General features: G+C 50.6%; 1 protein-coding gene across 9 annotated transcripts in view; it reads left to right on the forward strand.

The window, feature by feature from the left end:
* Tarbp1 (TAR (HIV-1) RNA binding protein 1) overlaps nt 1-12,921 on the forward strand; it is a 49,280-nt gene extending 36,359 nt beyond the window's left edge. For 8 of the 9 annotated variants that reach the window (XM_058575049.1, XM_058575051.1, XM_058575050.1 and 5 more), the window contains 9 exons: nt 1,825-1,974; nt 3,757-3,843; nt 5,873-6,069; nt 7,473-7,554; nt 9,406-9,577; nt 11,185-11,376; nt 11,555-11,679; nt 12,090-12,226; nt 12,534-12,921. In XM_058575049.1, the coding sequence (XP_058431032.1) occupies nt 1,825-1,974; nt 3,757-3,843; nt 5,873-6,069; nt 7,473-7,554; nt 9,406-9,577; nt 11,185-11,376; nt 11,555-11,679; nt 12,090-12,226; nt 12,534-12,702 (1,311 nt within the window). In that variant the 3' untranslated portion in view covers nt 12,703-12,921. Of the gene's footprint in view, nt 1-1,824; nt 1,975-3,756; nt 3,844-5,872; nt 6,070-7,472; nt 7,638-9,405; nt 9,578-11,184; nt 11,377-11,554; nt 11,680-12,089; nt 12,227-12,533 lie in introns of those variants that run through there. The other variant, XR_009225667.1, reaches the window with a different exon arrangement.
* The last annotated feature ends 1,774 nt before the right edge of the window (nt 12,922-14,695 follow it).

Here is a 14,695-nt window from a genome sequence, read left to right on the forward strand (position 1 = left end):
TGGAAATGGATGCCTTCCTTTCACAGCTCAGCATTGCTGGGGCATTTGAAGCCGGGCTTATGGCAACGGTGGTGGGGTTATTGTTTCCTGTGGGGTCTTCTCCCCTCAATCTCAGGGATAGTGGGGACACATTAAACCAGCTAAGTGGAGGCCAGGTTCTCCACCACAGTCTGTGTCCCCAGGTCGCTGCCCACTTCTCTGAGAAGCAGCCAGCTCTCGAGTGGACTGTAATCCCGTTTCTCTGTCTTTGCTTAATGTTCTTGTTAAGGGGATACTTGTCAGTATGAGAAAGTGGAGGTTACCTGTGGCCATTAAAACAAAACAATACATTCTGAATGCAAAACGATTCTCTTAGACTTTAAGGTTGGTTTCCTGATCTTCCCTGTCCTCTTTTCATTGTTTGGGGGAAAAAAAAATATGTATGTATGTATGTATGTGTGTCTATCTCAGTCTCTTTTTTATTAGAATTTTTTTTTTTTTTTTGAGCACTGGGAATTGAACCCATGGGCACTTTGCCACTCAGCCATATCCCAGCCCTTTTTTACTTATTTTTTGACATTGTTTTAGATATACATGACATAGAGCGTACTTTGACATATTACACATACTTGGAGCGTAACTTAAGCCCTTTCTCTCTTTTATTTTGAGACAGGGCCTCACTGAGGTCCTGCGTCTGGCCTTGAATCTGCAGTCCTTTTGCCTCAGTCTCCCAGTCCCTGGGATTATAGGCATGATCACCGAGCCCTTTTTGTATTATAATTTCATGAAGCCCTGCCTTCTGTCTGTTATTGTTTTAGTGACAGTATGTTGAGTTTATTGGATGAACTTTTGAGGACCCAGCTAGCAGTGGCCTCTGGGGGTGGCACAGATAGAAGTGGGTGGGAGCTGCTGACCTCATCGTAGGCCTTTTAGTAGCACTTGTCTTTCAAAGTTCTACTCTGTGCCCCACTTCCTGTAGCACAGAGTGCATCTAAAGGAGCGTCACAGCTTTACAGCCAACTGGGTGTTTCTTCTTGGAATGGCGAGGGCCCCCCAAAAGATGGCAATGGGGGACATGAGTAGGCAGGACCCGAGGAAGAGAGGGCTGGTATGTCCTGAGCAGCCATTGCCGGGAGTTCAAGGTCCAATCTGTGGTTTCATTACCCGTCACAACAGGCTTTCAAGGCAGGCCATAAGGATGCCTGAGGATGATCAGAAGTCAGGCGGCCTGCCCCAGGGATGTGGCCAGTGAACAGGAAGGGCCAGACCCAGGCGAGTCCCATTCCAGGGTCCATGCCTGATTCTGTGGCAGACTCAGGGCTTAACATGACTCTCCTGCTCCTCTACCAAGTAGAAGTCCTATTAAAATAAGGTCTTCTTCCGTCAAGAGATGTAAAATGTGTTATTTTTAACATGCTTATATAAACAGAGGATTGTTTCCCGCTGGCCCCTCAATGTACTGTGACTCAGACCCAAGAGCAGTCTTGGAGAGAGAGGCTGGGGAGTGTGGGAGGGTCTGGAGCTCAGGGTCTTGGCCCAGAACAGCGGCGATATGAGGCTGCCTCTGAACTGCCCCGGCCCACCAGGCCTGCCCCGTAATCGCATCTTTCCCCTGCCCTGGAACCTACAGGTGGAGGAGCCTGCCCCATAGAACTGATGTAGCCTGCAGGGTACTCAGACAAACATGGCATCACGGTGCTGCAGCGACACTCTGTAGGGTCTTTGTGTGGAGAGGTAGAGAGTCCATGAGTCACTTATGAATAACTAAGCCTTCTGTAAAGTGGGGACTTTGCTAAAAAATTGATAACATAGCCATTGATTTTGTGAACTTTATTTTTTCCTCAGAACTTCTTGAATGAGATTATTGACAAGATTTTCCAAGCTGGTTTTGCCAACAATCAAGCATCCATAAAATATTTTATAGAATGGATTATTATATTGATTCTCTATAAGTTCCCTCAGTTTCTTCCAAAGTTCTGGGATTGTTTTTCCTATGTAAGTAAATGTTTAATGTGTTAAACTTGGAAATGGTCTCAGTTGCTGTCTTTGGTGGTCTGACCCGGGGCGGCCCTGCCGTGTTGGTGTGGTAAATTGCTGGCCGGCTCTGAGTTAGTTGAGGAGACAGCAGTCCCTGGAGTCCACCCTGAGTGTGCCACGGTTTTTGTTTGAGTGCTGGTCTAATTCCAAAATGGCAAGGGTGGAAATGCTTGTTGCTAAAGAGTGAGGACATGGGTGCCGTGCAGTTGCAAGGTACCGGGCCATCTTTGTGTGCTGTTGGAGTAAAGCATGATGAGGAATGAAGTGTGTACCTCCGTAGGGACATTTTGCCTGTGACCACAGTAGGAAAGCAGGAGCCCGCTTGCGCCTCTCCTGCCCCTTCCTTCGCTACCCAGCGCTGCTTCTTTCTTGAAGCCACTCTTGGGAACCATGTTGGGGTGAGTGGTGGAGGCCCAGCGCTGGCCTCCTGGCCTCCTAATCTCCTAGCCTCCTGCCTCTCTGTGTCCTCCCATGTATATACCTGGGTTTTCTGCTGCGGCAACTCTCCGTAGCCTCCCAGTATAGACAGCAGCGTTTTGGTGTTTCTGGGTCATGTTGACTGGGTTGGTGCTAGGGCCTTGTGTGCCTGCAGGGACTTCCAGATGGCCTTTCTGCTCACATTTGTCACCCCAGCTGCAGAGAATGGCAGGGCCAGCCCTGGTGGCTGCAGAGCCTCCCTCCATGTCCCTCCTGGGGTAGCCTGACCTTGAGGATGCTGGCTGACAGGCAGTGTTCCATCAGTGTCTGGCCCCTGTGCTTGTAACACGGAGTCATGTGAGTGTCCTCCATGGAGAGGGGCCTGCAGAGGCGGCAGAATGGAGGCTGGGTCCCCTGGGGCCACCACGGAGCTGGACACTACTTGGGTCTCTAACGGTCTTGCTCAGGGCCAGTCCTGCATGTAGGCGGCTGCGCCTCCCTCCACTCCTCTTCTAGACTGTGCCCACCACTTCGATCTCGGGGAGTGTGGCTCCTAAAGGAAGGGTCTCCCCAGTACTCGGTCTCCTTGGTTTAGGTCTACGTGGCGCGTAAGCAGCACGTCCCGGCACTAGAACTTGGATTGTTCCACCAGAACAGGAACCTTGTCTGTGACGGTTTCCTAAGTTTTTAAACTACCCATCATTTCCTTAGATAGAGGAGTGGGTTCTCTGACACTCCACAGGGAAGGGCCCACCCTGGTCCTCCTGCCCAAGGTCACTTTTCTCTCCAGTCTGTCTGGCGTTCCTCAGTCCAGCAGCACTGAGATGGCATCTTAGCTCACATCACGGTTGTTAGGAGGTCCCCACTGGCCACTGCATCCTTTGTGGCCTTTCACCACAGCTCCAGTCTCCCACGGTGCAGTTCCAGCTCAGCTGGGGCCCTGCCTTGCCCATGCCTCGTCCTCGGCAGCCTCTGCCTTGCCTCGGCCTCCATGTCTCTGTCCCTCTAATTCCTTTCCCCTGGTCTTCTCCTTCCTGCTCCCAAGCCCTCTCCTCTCCAGGCCGCCCTTCCTACCCTGCAGGCTAGGTCTCCTCCACAGGGCGGGTCCTGGGCTTGGCCCCACCTCGGGGGTGTGCAGTATAGGCTTTGTGCCTCCCTTCCAAGGGCCGTGTGCACCAACCCTGACTCCAGGGAGCCCTGTCCTGTCTGGCTTTCCATCCTGTCCCTGCGTAGGCCATGCTGTCCTCCCCTGCAGAGTCCCCCATGGGCTGGTGCGTCCTGGCTCACAGGACGCTTGTGGCCATTTATCTAATTCTCTTTCAGGGTGAAGAAAAACTTAAAACAAGCATTTGTACATTTTTATCTGTTCTGTCACATTTGGACATTATCATTCAAAATATTCCAGAAAAGGTAAGTTCATATTATTTGTAAGAAGATTTTAAACTTTTTGAGTTTCAAAACAGGTGTTGTGTGTATTTGTACCAGTGTTGAAGTGTAAAATGTTTCTTCAAGTTTTGCAATTCTCCCTGTCCCTCCACTGGCTCGGTGTGCATGTAACACAGCAGCACAGTAAGACCTTAGCATTGACCTGCACACTGAGTAGACACCACATCTGTAGTCACATTAGTGGTGATTCTGTTGATGTGGATGTTTTTGCTTTTATGCAAGTGTGAGGGTTTTTTGTATGTTTGGGTACCAGGAATTGCACTCAGGGACACTCAACTACTGAGCCCCATCCCCAGCCCTACTTTGTGTTTTATTTAGAGACAGGGTCTCACTGAGCTGCTTAGTGCCTTGCCGTTGCTGAGGCTGGCTTTGAACTGGCTGGGATGACAGGAGTGTGCTCACACCTGGCAGCGTGAGGGTTCTTTAACAGGCCTCCCTTGCTGCTTTCCTTGACTGAGCGGGGGTGTTTGACAAGGCCTTCTGCAGGGGAACTCCTTGTGGGGGGGGAGGCGGTGGCCGGGGAGGACCCTTCCCAGGAGAAGATTGTGAATAAGGCACCAAAGAGGACAGTGAGCCAATGGCCAGGGCCCAGGGGACCTGCCAGGCCCAGGGAGCAACAGGTGTGGGCCCTGAGGTCAGGGAGGCCCTGCGTGGGCGTGTTGCTCTGGGACGTCTGCCTTACCTGTGCCACTTCTGTGAGGGTGGGGGGACCCCCATTGAGCTGTGCACCCAGCAGTGCTGTCCGTGCACCTCGCAGGGGGTTCATGGTGCTACCCAGGTTAGGTGTCGCTGTGTATGCCGGGTGCCCCTGAGCAGGACAGGCATGGTAGCTGGCACTCTGCGCTCCCTTTTTGCCTTCTCGATTGCCAAGTGGCATCCAGCGTGGGTTCATTTGCCGGCTTTCTCCCTCTGAAGTGGGTGGCCCAGTCCTGCAGCCTGCTCTGGCTTCGCGGCTCCCACATGCCCCGGGCCTGTGCTGCTCTTCCTTTTAGCCTGGGGACCTGCTCTCTGCACGTTGTTCTGTTACTCTGTTTTCTGAGCACTGAGCTCTAGTGTGCCCTCAGTGACCTCCTACCTCCTCCTGAGTTTTGCCCCACCCCTGCTGTGGTGACACAGCACTCATTACACCCACTGCTCATGTGGGGACCCTGTGTAGGAGGTGTGGCCATGCATGTGTCTCTGAAGTGCAGCGCTGGCAACACTTGAGAAAGGCTCAGCCCTGCTCGGGAGCTGCGGGCCGGGGCGTGGTCCTGGACTGACCATGCACCTGGTGCCTCTGGCTATGCCTCAGTAGTAGAAGCTCCCCAGGGTCTCAGCCGGGTGCACCTGGTGAGTGTGTCTAGGTGGCTTGGGGGGTACGTGGTGGGAGCATCCAGGCAGCTTCTGGTGCGTCAAAAGTTGGGGTCTGCTTCCACATTAAGGTAGCTTGCTCCCCATGGCTGTTAGCGTCTACTAGTAGAACCAGGTGATTCAGAATTCAGTGTGGTGTTGTGCTCAGTTCCCAGGCTGTGAGGTCAGAATTCACAGGGAGAGACCACAGGGCACTTGACACCATTTCGTTGTTCTCATGTCTTTTTAACTTTACAGACATGCCTGCCGTGTGGTTTAGGTCACCTTCAGAGAACACATAGTTCAGAAGCCAGGGCAGGGAGAGCAGCATTATGTGGGGTCTCACTTAGGAGCACATCAGTCACTAAGGCGGCTCCTGCAGGAGCTGCTGATGTCCTCAGCCCAGCTTAGCTACAGCACTGTGGTTCTGTCAGGTTGGCGTAGGAGCTCTGGGGTAGGGGACATGCCGCAGTGGTGACAACAGGCAGCCCTGAGCGCCTGCTTTCCTGGGGAGGCTTGATGGGTGAGCGGATGTGTCCAGGAGGGCACTGAGCAGACACTCCAGGGGCGCAGGGACGGTTTACCCATGTGTCTACCTTCCCCTCTCAGTTGGGGTCGAGCTGCCTGCCTGTGCACCTCTCATGGAGTCTCCCTTTCTTTCCAGAGGCAGGTGCTGAAGCAGGCCCTCCTCGTCGCTCTCCAGTGGGGTCTCAGCCACAACTTCAGCATCCGGCTGTACGCTCTGGTGGCTCTGAAGAAGGTCTGGGCAGTGTGCAAAGCCCTCTACATGGAGGAGTGTGATGCGTGGACGGCTCTCATTGAGTGTAGTCTTAGCCAGGCGGAAAGCGTGCACGGCACAGGGTAAGGACAGCTGCTCACTGCTTCACCACAGCCAGGGGAGGCAGAGGAGGCCTGGCCTGGCCCCCGCTCCTTGGATCACATTCAGCCATAGGCCCAGGAGCTGGGCCAGGTGGAGCTGCAGCGGGACCTTGGTTTGCACACCATTAGGGCCTCTGGCTCCCCATGCGCAGACTCTGCCCTCTGTCCCGCCAGTTCCACCTGTTCTGGCTCCTCTAAGGTCTCCTCCACGCCAAGGGCTCATCCAGGAGCCAGGACAACAGGCACGGCGCTGGGGTTGGGGCCTGTGGCTTAGCAAGCCCCAAGTGGTGAGACACACACCTCACTCTGGTCCCACTCCCACCCTGGACACTGCCCAGCCCGAACCTCCTGAGCATGTGTCCTTGTCCCTGAGTCGTCTTCTCAGTAACACTGGGATATCAGTGTTTCTTCCAACAGCACCTAACCTTCCATCGCATGGCAGTGCCGTGATGTATCCCCGAGTCCCCTCTGAAGGAAACTGTACTGAGATTCTGTTTTAATCCTGGACCTGATTTGAATAGTTGGCTGGCCAGCCAGCGCAGAGCAGAGGGAAGGAGGCAACGTCAAGGTCCTGGGCAGAGACTGGAGAGCCCTGGGAGGAGGCAGTGGGAGGAGGGGCCCTCCTCCTGGTCTGCCTCTGCTGCAGTGCTGGGGAGCGGAGGAGGCACCTGGCCAGGCAGGCAAGGCCTGCCAGCAAGAGGTCCCAGAATTGCCATGGGTTCTGGTGCTGATGACCTTGACTTTAAACTGAGTCTGTGGTGTTCTTTTTACCTCTACTTTTGCCTTTTAAAACCTGACCGATGGGCTGCTATGTAAGCCCTGCTCATGTTCCGTGTGTCTGGTGTGAGAAAGGCAGTGCAGGTGGACAGTGGATGGGTCTGAGGAGTAGAAGCGACTGTGGAATGGCTGCTTCTCCCAGAGAAAAGGGTCCCCCCAAGAGGGCTCCTGTCCTTGGGCAGTGGTAGAGGTCCTTTGCCCACCTTGCTTGAGACCACCCAAGGCTTCTTGCCCCCTTCCTGTTTTGCTAGCTACTGGCTGCTCGTAAGGCTGAGGGACCTGCTTCTCTTCTGTTCAACCCCCAGTTCTAGGGTGACTGAAGGTCACTTAATTGCTATTTGTTTTTGAGTTCCATTTTAAAATGTGAGATTTTATGGCCTGGCCGGGCTCAGTGTTGAGGGCTTGCCTAGCATGCAGAGGCCCTGGGTCCATCCCCAAACAAGGCCAAAAAAAAGGGGGGGGTGGGATTGTGAAGTAGGTTGGTCCCAGAGATGCCAGCTGCAGTATAAGCCTGGACGACAGTCACAGTCCTAGCTCCCACGCACAGTGCGTCCCCTTCAGAGCCGTCTGTTCCCTCACTGCGCCTCATGCCTTGCTCCCTGCCCTAGGAATGCCAAGAAGAACTGGCAGCGCATCCAGGACCACTTCTTCTTCGCCACGTTTCACCCCCTAGAGGATTACTGTCTGGAGGTGAGCAGAGAAAGCCACCTGTAGGGGCCTACTATGACTTCAGCCTGATGCCACCTGTGGAGCCTTTGCAAGCCGGAGACCAGGCCAGTTGTCCTCCCAGTCACCTCAGCCTCCTGACTCCTGAGTAGGGTTCTGTTACCTTAGGCAGTAGGCTTGCTTGCAGAGCCCCTCAGCAGTGGGATGGGCCTGTCTAGCTTGTAAGCCCTGGAAGGGAAACTCTTAACTCTAAACAGAAATCAGAGCAGATTCCTAAAAGGCAATGAGTAAGAGCAGGTGCAGGTGGGATTTTATTGAACAGAAGCCCCTGGTTATAAACGAAAAGATCTATTCTTTCATTCATGGCATGTTAGGTTTGGGTAATTAAAATTGTAGAGCAAATGATGTACCCCCTCACTGGTTGTAATAGAAAGTGCTTATATAGTTTTAAGAACTGTTGAGAGCCACAGCCGAAGGGGCCCCAGCAAACTTCCAGCTGCCGGCTGATGATTGGCTCCAGCAACACCTAGCTGATTGGCTCCTGCGGTGATGCTCATTGGGCTGTTTCCCTGCCCTTTCAGACCACGGAGCTGCTCATTGGGGGACTTTTTTGGCTCCGCCCACGTGACCCAGCCAATCGGCCTCAAGAGCAGGAGGATTGGGGGAGGTGGAGAGAAGCTTGTGTTGGAGAGAGAGGCTTGTGGCAAGCCGGTGGTGGCAGTTGAGGCTCTGAGGGTATTTCCTGAGAGGCTGTTTTGTTTGGCGTGTGTGGTTCTAAAAATAAAGTTAGTTTCTTTTGACAAGTGGCTCCTGATTGTGCCCAGCCAGACTGCAGCAAAGAACCACGAGCCTGTTTATTACAGTTAATATAATTAATTCACTGTGTAATTCATTAAGTTTGAGCAAAGCATAGTACCTTCTCCCTCCCGCAGCTCTAGTTATAACATGCTGTCTGGGGTTCTAGTCCTTGGACCTAGGCTTCTCCCTGGGAGGTCTGGTCACATCAGTAGTTTCAGCCATTGCGCATGCCAGTGATCCTTGGATTACTCATGGACTGGCCTTTAAACACTGAGCTGTATCTTGAGAGCTACGTTATTCCTGTGCCTCCTCTGGGGCTTCACTCTCAGTACTGTTAGGACTGTTCCTGTGTCCCACATGCTCTGTTCTTGCATCCCTTGGTGCCCGGAGGGGCTGCCTGAGGCCTCCTGCAAGACCCTTTGGCCTCTCTGGCCTTGTCAGCCTCTCTGTCAGGTCCCTAGCAGGAGTGGTGCATCTGTGGTCTCCCTCCATCCCTTGGCCCCTCCCTCCTGCTGCCACACAGGTCATGACTATATGTGACCTGACAAACAGTCTGGTCTGTGTGGAGTGGGCCTCGGTACCCACCGGGTACACACTCAGTTGTGGTCTGGATGCCAGTTAAGTCTGTACAGCTGTGGTGGCACCAGAAAAACATGCTGATGCTAAAAACTTTCCTGGGGACAGGAGCGCTGTCCCAAGGCAGTGTTTTGCTTGAGCTGCACAGCACCTGTACCTTGGCCCCTCGACACCTCCCTATGGTGAGCACCCCTGTGCTGGGTTTTCTTTCAAAAGGTCAGTCGCTCAGGTGCGACTGTACACAGCAGCCCCTATGCAGGTCCCGGAGCCCTTTCACGTGCTGCTGGAATCTGTGTCCTCACTTTATGGGGATCTGAGACAGAAGGCTCCGACTTGCCTAATGCCACACAGCTGAGGACGTGGGGAGTCAGAATCCAGGTTCTGAGTGTCACTTGGTAATGAGAGCTCCGACCAGAGGGCTTGGGAGAGTACATTAGTAACAATAGAGTGCTGCTGCTGACATGTCATGTTTCTTTGTTATTTTTACAATTCTGTTTCCAGACCATCTTTTATACCCTCCCACGGCTCTCGGGTGTCATTGAAGAGGAGTGGATCACCCTTGGCAGATTTTCCAGCTTCACAGATATCCCTTCAGGTTCAGGGCCCCTGTGGTGCTTTTCTCGGACTCTGCTCTGTGAGCTAAATCCTGGGGACTGGTCCCAGCAGGACGCAGGTAGAGAGCTGCTTCTCCTTATTTCCCTGTTTGCACATGAGCTCACTGGTTTTGTTACCTAGAGCAGGGGTGGGTGATGCCTCTTGTCTGCCTACCTTGGCGCAACAGTGGAAGTTTGGGAGTGTGTGTGGCCTTGACCTAGACCTCCAGGGGAGAGGTAGCTTGGTGCAGCACCAACAGAGCCAGGAGCTTCCCTGTTCTCTTGAACAGGTGGTTGATTAATAGTCATTGCTCTGTATCTGTAAAAATCAGGTTTCTAGAAGGGCCGAACTATGGATCTCCTCTGCCCCTTCCAGGAGTAGAGCGTCTGTGTTGTGGTCTTCCTCGTCTCTGAGGTCTCTGGCCTGGTCATCATGTTCGGTCCTCTCCCCGTTCGCTTTGCCAATGGCCACTTCTGAAAGCTCCCCTCTGAGCTTGCAGTCCTCCGTCTCTTGGCCTGAGCTGACTGGACCTCTGCAGCCTGCTGTTCCTCAAGCTCTTTAAACTCAGCACATCCAGACTGGACTCCACTTTCTGTCCACCTCACCTCCTCTCTGTGCCCTCTATTAATGGTCACTCCGTCATTCTTTTCCTGGTCTCCTCTTGCCACATCCACCCACCACCCAGCTTTGGTGGTGGGTCTTCTCCCTCCCTCCAGCCCCCTGTGGTGAGGACTTTCTGACCTCACTGTCTCCACCGTGGCCAGTGCACGAGCCTTGTATCCATTCTCAGCCCAGTGCTTCCCAACATCACTCCCAAGAGGGATTTCTCTAACCAAACAACATCACTGCCATTATCCCCCATCTTCAAATGCCCCAGGGGCTCCTCTGTATAGAATAAATCCTTTACCTCAGACCCGCAGAGCCTGTGGTCTGGTGCAGGCTAAGCTAAACCATAGTACTTACTGATGCCCAGGTCACTTTCCTTCCGCATTCGCGCATGCACACAGCTCTGTCTCCCCTGTAAGCTGTGACTTCCCTCTCTGGGCCCTCGGGTCTGACTCCTGCCACACAGGCTACGCATCCCTCCTGTGTGAGCATGCCCCAGCAAACGGACTGTTCATTGGCTGGTGGTCCATTTGGGGGACAAAGGAAGAGTTCCAGCAGTACACTCAGTCCCTCTCAAGCAGACCCTGCAGTTAGATAGGTTAATGACATCTGGTACCCAGCAGTTGAGTCAAGGGGTGATTCTTTTATGGTACAGCCTTCATTTTAGGAAGTTACCCCAGGTACTTCTAGTGAAATTTAAGGAAAAAAAATTCATTTATTATTCTTTTTAGGAACATATTTCCATAAAAATTCTAATTTGATATTATATTGTTTGTAAAATATGCCCTTATTTACCTCTAAGAAAAAAATGTTAAAGAACTATGATTCTAAGTTGCTTCCCGATTTTGTAATTGTGAAAATGTGAACCATAGTATATCTTCTGTTTTTATGAAATGTCATAGTATATTGATTAGTAGAGCTGAATTTGAAATCCCAAGAATTACTACTGAAAATGGTGACATGTTTGGATCTAAGCAGTTTCTCAGTCAGTCAGTGAACAGGTCGGTCTCAGTGGGTGCTCCTCGATACACACAGACGCTGGGCCTGACTCGTGGACCCTGGTGTCCTCTCTCCTCCCAGGCACTGGCTCGGGGGAAGCAGACGGCCCTTCTGAGCAGGCTGACGTGCAGAAGAAAATCATCCCATGGGGACACGACCTCCTCGACGCAGACCTGGAGCTTGCGCTCCAGGACCGTGCCGCCAAACTTGGAAAGTCCATCAGCAGACTGATTGTAGTGGCCTCGCTCATTGATAAACCAACTAATTTAGGAGGTAAACCATGGTTTTCCAGGTAGTTTGCTTGAAATCTCTGGACCTGGACTCTGGTCCCCTGCCATTTTGGTTGTGTCCTCCACATTTAGCCCTCTGAGAATTTCCAGGGAAGCAGTGGGACCTGATGAGTGTGGCATGATGCTGGGGACAGTCTGGATGACGCAGGTTTTCTATACAGGGCTGTGCCGGACCTGTGAGGTGTTCGGGGCCTCAGTGCTGGTGGTCAGCAATCTTCATTGTGTCCATGACAAGCAGTTTCAGCACCTCAGTGTCTCAGCTGAACAGTGGCTTCCTCTGGTGGAGGTGGGTGGAAAGTAATCTGTTATTGAACTTTTATTGGGGAAGTGTGCAGTGTTTTGTCTTTATGTGTTAGGCAGGCCTTCTGCAGGAATCCAGCCTTTCATAGATTAAAAACAATACTTGAAAGTATACTCTGTTCTCCGTATTTCAGTTTATTATTTTTAGAAATCATCAATAATGTGATATTATTTTCAGTAAAATGTGTCCTGATATAGCTCACTTTTGATTTCGAAATGATTCTTATAAAATTGTGAGTTGGGAGGGGTATTTTTTTTAATAATATATAGTTGTGATTTTTTTTCCTTAAAAAATACTTTTTAACAAGTTTAAGAGGTTTTTTTTGTTAACTTTAATTTTACTACACACAGGGCTGTAACTGATTTATTTTCTGCTCTTTATAAACTGATATCAAGGTGAAGCCGCATCAGCTCCCTGGTTATCTGCAACAGAAAAGGGCAGCAGGTTACACGGTCATTGGAGTGGAGCAGACTGCCCACAGCTCGGACTTGGTCCAGTTCTGCTTCCCTGAGAAGTCGCTGCTCCTGTTGGGGTGAGTGGCATCCCTGCACCCTTGGAACGTGTTTCTCATCTGGTGGTTTTCCTGGCCCTGCGGTTATGCCCGAGCTTTGCCTCTGGCCTGGAATGTTGATGGAAACCCCCTAGTTTTCCTTTTATTTCACCTGTCCAGGAGGGTCAGGTGGACACAGAATTGACCTGTAGATCTTTGTTAGTCTTATTTATTTCCTAAAACCACACTTCCTTCATCTGTCTGTCTGATGTGGTAACAGTCAGAATACCCAGGGAAAAAATTGTTATTGTCGGAAAACTCACATCTCTTTTGCATTTTCCTCCCTCAGCAATGAACGTGAAGGCATTCCTGCCAACCTGCTGCGGCAGCTGGATGTGTGTGTGGAGATTCCCCAGCAGGGCGTCATCCGCTCACTGAATGTGCACGTGAGTGGGGCCCTGCTGATCTGGGAGTACACCAGGCAGCAGCTGCTCAGGCGTGCAGGAGCCCCATCGTGAAGCCTGTGCCTTACCTCAGTGGTCACAGTGCCTCCTGACTGCTTTTTAAACTATTTGGGAATAGATTCTGACATTTATTGGGATATGAATTTTTTTGTTCTTGCAATTTAATGCCAAAAACTTTTTCATGTGCCTTAAATATATCATTATATATTTTCTTCTTTGATAAATCTTTATATAGATACATGATTTTGCTTATTAATAAAATATTTTACATAATTATGAAAATAAAACTTTTTTTTTTAAAGTCCTTCCTAGAAGTTAGTATCATCAGGTATACAAAGTTCACTGAAAGTAAGGCAGAATTGAACAGCCCACACCTGCAAGCACTGGTACCCTGAGGTCGTGGGGATGCAGCAGGAAACCAAGGCCAAGGCACTGGAGGAAGGTGCTCTGCCCTCCCTCCCTTGTTTGGCAAGATGCTGAGCCAACTTCCCTATAAAGTTCAGGCTTTATTTTTCAAACCATGAAGTAGGTCGTAATCGTTCATATTAAGTTCTTAGGAAATTTCTCAAATGCATCTTTGTTCAGAGAGATGAAGTAATGGTTAGAAATAGTCTGTACTGAGAAAAATTCAAACGTGAACCCAAAGAACTCAAGTGACTCCTCCAAATCGCTACTGAACCGGAGAATGAAGTTCATGAGTGTTAGTTGCTTTGATTTTTTTTTTTTTAATTTGGTATTATCACCATCCAGCAATGACCTTCAATTGTATCTGGGTCTTTTAGTAACAGATTTCATAGTTCATACCTCTTTATTTACTTTTTCTTCTGTAATTCTGAAACTAACTTTCATTTTGCAGAAGGACTGCAAAAATAGCACAAAGTTTCCTTCCACCTGCTTCACTGTGATGCCTCTTAAAACAGTGCATTCATCTGAATTAGGAAGTTGGTGTTGATCGAGGTGCTCTTCACCAAGTTGCAGACTTGATTACAGTTTCCTGTTTTCCACTACTGCCTTTTTCCTGTCCCTGGAGCCAATCCAGTTTTGGATACACATTGCATTTAGTGTTATTTTGAAGAGTGCTGGTCCAGTGTTTTGTAAACGTCCCAGGATTTGGGTTTGTCTGGCATGTTCTCGGAGGTTACAGGTTCTAAGAGCAGGTGAAGGGGCCTCTTCTGCAGTGAGGTTAGACAGACATGGTGGCAGCGGGGCTCAAGCCTCCATCATTTACATCTGGTGAAGACCTCTTCTACCACATTTTTCTCTAAATTTGCTCTCTCCCTTTCCATGCCTTTGTCAAAAGCAAGTCACTCGCTGTGGAGGGAGAGCACTGGAGCCTGGGGCTCTTGTCAAGACGTCCTAGGGCAAACTTAGCTTTGCAGATGCGCTGTCTTGTTTGGTCCACTGATGTTTGTGTTCAGGATGGACACTGCCTGAAGCAGTTACTGCTGTGGCCTGTGTATTGCTGGTACTCTATTCACCTGTTGGAATTCCTCATTAAAGAGAACTTTTTTCTATCAGTGTGGACATATACTGTGTCCTCCAGCAGGCTCCTGAGACCTTGTTCTTACTGCCGCCTTACTCTTTGGCACTGCATGATACTCCAGGTCGGTTTCATCTCTCTCCTGGGTGGAGTGGGACATCTCTAAGAACCCTGGCTCCATTCACTGGAGAACAGTGTTAGAAATCCAGACCTGGGCATGAGTAAAGCTGCTTTAAGCAAACATACCTATGTAATTTGCAGTTCATTTGGTGAAAGACCTAGGAGTGGGGCTGCTGGATCGTGGGTCACTGTCACTCTTAACTGCTCTCCAGAGGGGCTTTCCTAGGTCCCACTCCCACTGCAGGGAATGAGTAACTGCTGCACCTTCCTGTCAGCATGAGAAATTGTCAACTTAAGAGTCATTCTAAGAGATGTGTGATGATGTACCATTGGGGTACTAATTTCCATTATTCTAATATTTAATAATAGAGTACTTTTCATGTTTCTTCCCATTGTATATCATCTTTCAGTATCTATTTGCATAATTTGCCCACTTTTTTTTTTTTT

Source organism: Marmota monax, unplaced genomic scaffold, assembly GCF_021218885.2.
Source record: "Marmota monax isolate L192 unplaced genomic scaffold, Marmota_monax_Labrador192_F-V1.1 WCK01_AAM20220418_F8-fsc00071, whole genome shotgun sequence".
NCBI lineage: Eukaryota > Metazoa > Chordata > Mammalia > Rodentia > Sciuridae > Marmota > Marmota monax.